This window comes from Ceratosolen solmsi, unplaced genomic scaffold (assembly GCF_000503995.2).
Source record: "Ceratosolen solmsi marchali unplaced genomic scaffold, CerSol_1.0 scaffold1, whole genome shotgun sequence".
Lineage (NCBI taxonomy): Eukaryota > Metazoa > Arthropoda > Insecta > Hymenoptera > Agaonidae > Ceratosolen > Ceratosolen solmsi.
The window spans coordinates 10,609,618-10,612,512 of NW_011948415.1; the positions used below are offsets into that span (position 1 = coordinate 10,609,618).

Below are 2,895 nucleotides of genomic sequence, written 5' to 3' on the forward strand. Positions count from 1 at the left end.
GGAAAGAGCGTTATTAGAATTTTTCACAAATGCACGTAAACAAAAATTTTTACTGAAAAACTATGAAATACACATTTATTAATATTGAGAGTTGTTAATTTCTAGCTTCCTCGTAATTCGTTGTCTCACTTTCACATACAGAAACGTGTATAAGACATACTTTAAAATATATACTTTAAAAAATATAAGTTAAAATAAATCGTTTTAGGCAAGGACAACTTTAAGCCGCAGGAATGTACATTTTAACATTTATTCTTGCTACGAGCTAGCAGTCTCTTGTAACCTCATTCAAATACAATTTGCTTCAAGCTATCCGACTAAATTTTACAAATAAATCTGTTCCAATGAATTTTTAATAATAGAGAAAATTAACTTTGTAAGTACAATTTTTCCAACCGCAATTTAAGGCACAAAAATAAAATTTCCTCCGTTATACGATGCCTCGTCGATTCATGAAATTCGAAATGCAAAATTACGAATATAAAAACTATGCGAATATGTTTAGACTTGTCATAGAGTTGACTGCATACAAAAAATACTTGTACAATATCACCTTAGAAAGTGCAATTTATGAGTTTTTCTTTATCGATATTTAAAATTTTTAGAGATGTATTGCTGGCTGCTTTACCTCAACATCTTCGAATAAGATAGCGTTGTAAGAATTAAATAAATCATTCGTAAAGGAAGAATTGGTGTCAATGAATTCGATATATAACGTAATATTCCCTTACTGCAAATTTTACATATCTACTCTTCGTTCTCTTGATTTTCGGTAGTAGCGTCATCATTAGCGTCGTCGTTCTTTTCAAGGTCTAAATCTTCGGATAAGTCTTTAATCTCGGTTTCAGAGCCAGAACGTTTAACATTGTCCGAGGACTTGTCATTATCCCCCTCTGGCACTCTTCTCTCCTCCGCTCTATTTAAATTTGTATTTCACATTAAAATTTCAAATACTAGCGGATGCGTATCATTTTATGCACTTACCCCTTGGCCAGCGTCTCTGCGGGATCTTTATCAGCCGAGGGCTGTAAGAAAAACTTTATTCAATCCATTGCGACAATTATTTGGCATCGCTAACTAGCAGGGGGATGGATATTGTCATTTACCTCTCGACTAGAAGAATTACCATTCTGATGAATATCGCTGGATTGTGATTTATTTTCCGTATTCTCGTCGTTACTATTTACAGCGCCTTTTAGAAATTTTTCAAGCTCGTCCATTTCGTTGGCTTCGTCAAAGTCCTCGTAGTCCTAAATCATAATGCAATAACGATAGGTCAATAACTTTTTGAAAACAACATTTGAACAACAAGAAACGCTCGATAAACAATAAAATTACACCGCAGTAGTCTTCGTCGTTGAATATTTGCGGAGGCAGTGGGTATTTACTCTCCTTGGCCATGCCATTGAGCTGCATAAACTCTTTCTCCGCCTCCTTGCCTGGCTCGGTAATATCTATCACTTCGTACTCAACATTTTTGCTCTCCAAAATCATCAACACCCGCTGCTGACGTTTCTTCACCTGAAAATTACAAATGCCATTACTTGGTAGCTCCTTGCAAGATGGGCCCTACACGTAAGCAATAATGTCTGGCAAATCAATAAATGTAGATCACGCGAGGGGAGCCGCGCGATCATGGGGAAGTAGTGCGACGACTAGAACGGATGGCATGGCAAACATTTATCGCCCACTGGGCTCCCGTCCACGAATAAACCATAAAGACAAAGAAAATATAATCAATACCAAATATTAGCATAATGTATTATTGTATGGTAAGATGGGGCCAAGTAGCGGGCGGTGGCTGTTCCATCAAAATGCCAGATGAAACGAAGATTGATAGACGGGCATTGAAATACGGTTTTTGACTCGAAAAAGATTTTTGGCTCGACAGACGCGATAAAATTTCCTCTTGGAGGCCAGGGCCCTCTCACATCCATTAGTGCCAATTAGCCGTAATCCGATACGGGCGCGGACTCGTCGATTCCTTCGGCGGGAAATCGTGGCGTAACGTAGGGCGAGCAGCTCCCTCATCCCAGTCAGCATCGGATGCACAAACAACATTTCAAGCTTCGTCGTCGCTCCCGCGAGCCCACGGCTTATCCCCCTCGGTTTATCCTTCCGGGCTAAGTCACTCACTTCCTTGTTACCGCTGATCCCCGATATGTATACTTTGATGACCATGGTGGTGCTGGCCTCCTACCCTAAACCGACCTGGCTACCTGCTCGATCTCCCTTTCCCTCTTTCAAGCGCGCTCTCTCCGTCTCTCCGCCTCTCGGTCCCTCCCTCGTTCGCTGCCCGCTCGGCTCTTGGCTGTCGACCGGCGGCACTGACGTAGCACGCGCGCGCACGTTTGCACGCACGCCCGTCCGCCCGCCCGCACGCTAATAAGACCGTCGGGGATTAGCGCTACTTCACGTTTCGCGCTCCACGAGCTCGAGGAGCGGAGGACGGCCACGGGTAGCGAGAACCAATCGTACGCGCGAGCGATATCGTCGGACCCGACACTTTGTATCCTTTTTGCCGTATGCGCCTGAGTCTCCGTGCATATGTGTCGCGCTGATCTCCCGACACTGGCTTCCTCTCTCCGTCAAAAATTTGGGAAAAGAACGCTAGGACGACCGCTTTTGGCGATGCGCGAGAGAGACGGGAACTGCGACCGCCCGTAACGTGTCGCGTAGCGTAGCTGCTCGTGCTTAACGATGCGCTTACGTCCCAATATGAATATTATTGTGTGGACGGGCAGAGAGAGAGAGAGAGAGAGAGAGAGAGAGAGAGAAAGGGAAACAGGGAAGCGGCTTCGCGGGACCAGTTCTTAATTTTATTTAACGATTCCGGGATGTTGGCTACGAGGAGCGCTACGATGATTCGATACTCGTTCTACTCGCGGCCTCGCT

General features: G+C 43.9%; 1 protein-coding gene across 3 annotated transcripts in view; it reads right to left on the bottom strand.

Annotated features, from left to right (window-relative positions):
- Window positions 1-2,437, bottom strand: part of LOC105368796 (SH3 domain-binding glutamic acid-rich protein homolog) — a 5,310-nt gene extending 2,873 nt beyond the window's left edge. The window contains exons 1-5 of one of the 3 annotated variants that reach the window (XM_011507923.1): window positions 2,137-2,437; window positions 1,339-1,521; window positions 1,107-1,250; window positions 985-1,025; window positions 732-916 (exon numbers count right to left, since the gene is read on the bottom strand). In XM_011507923.1, the coding sequence (XP_011506225.1) occupies window positions 748-916; window positions 985-1,025; window positions 1,107-1,250; window positions 1,339-1,521; window positions 2,137-2,181 (582 nt within the window). In that variant the 5' untranslated portion in view covers window positions 2,182-2,437 and the 3' untranslated portion in view covers window positions 732-747. Of the gene's footprint in view, window positions 1-236; window positions 917-984; window positions 1,026-1,106; window positions 1,251-1,338; window positions 1,522-1,893; window positions 2,101-2,136 lie in introns of those variants that run through there. The other 2 variants (XM_011507921.1, XM_011507922.1) reach the window with 2 other exon arrangements.
- Between the last annotated feature and the right edge of the window lie 458 nt (window positions 2,438-2,895).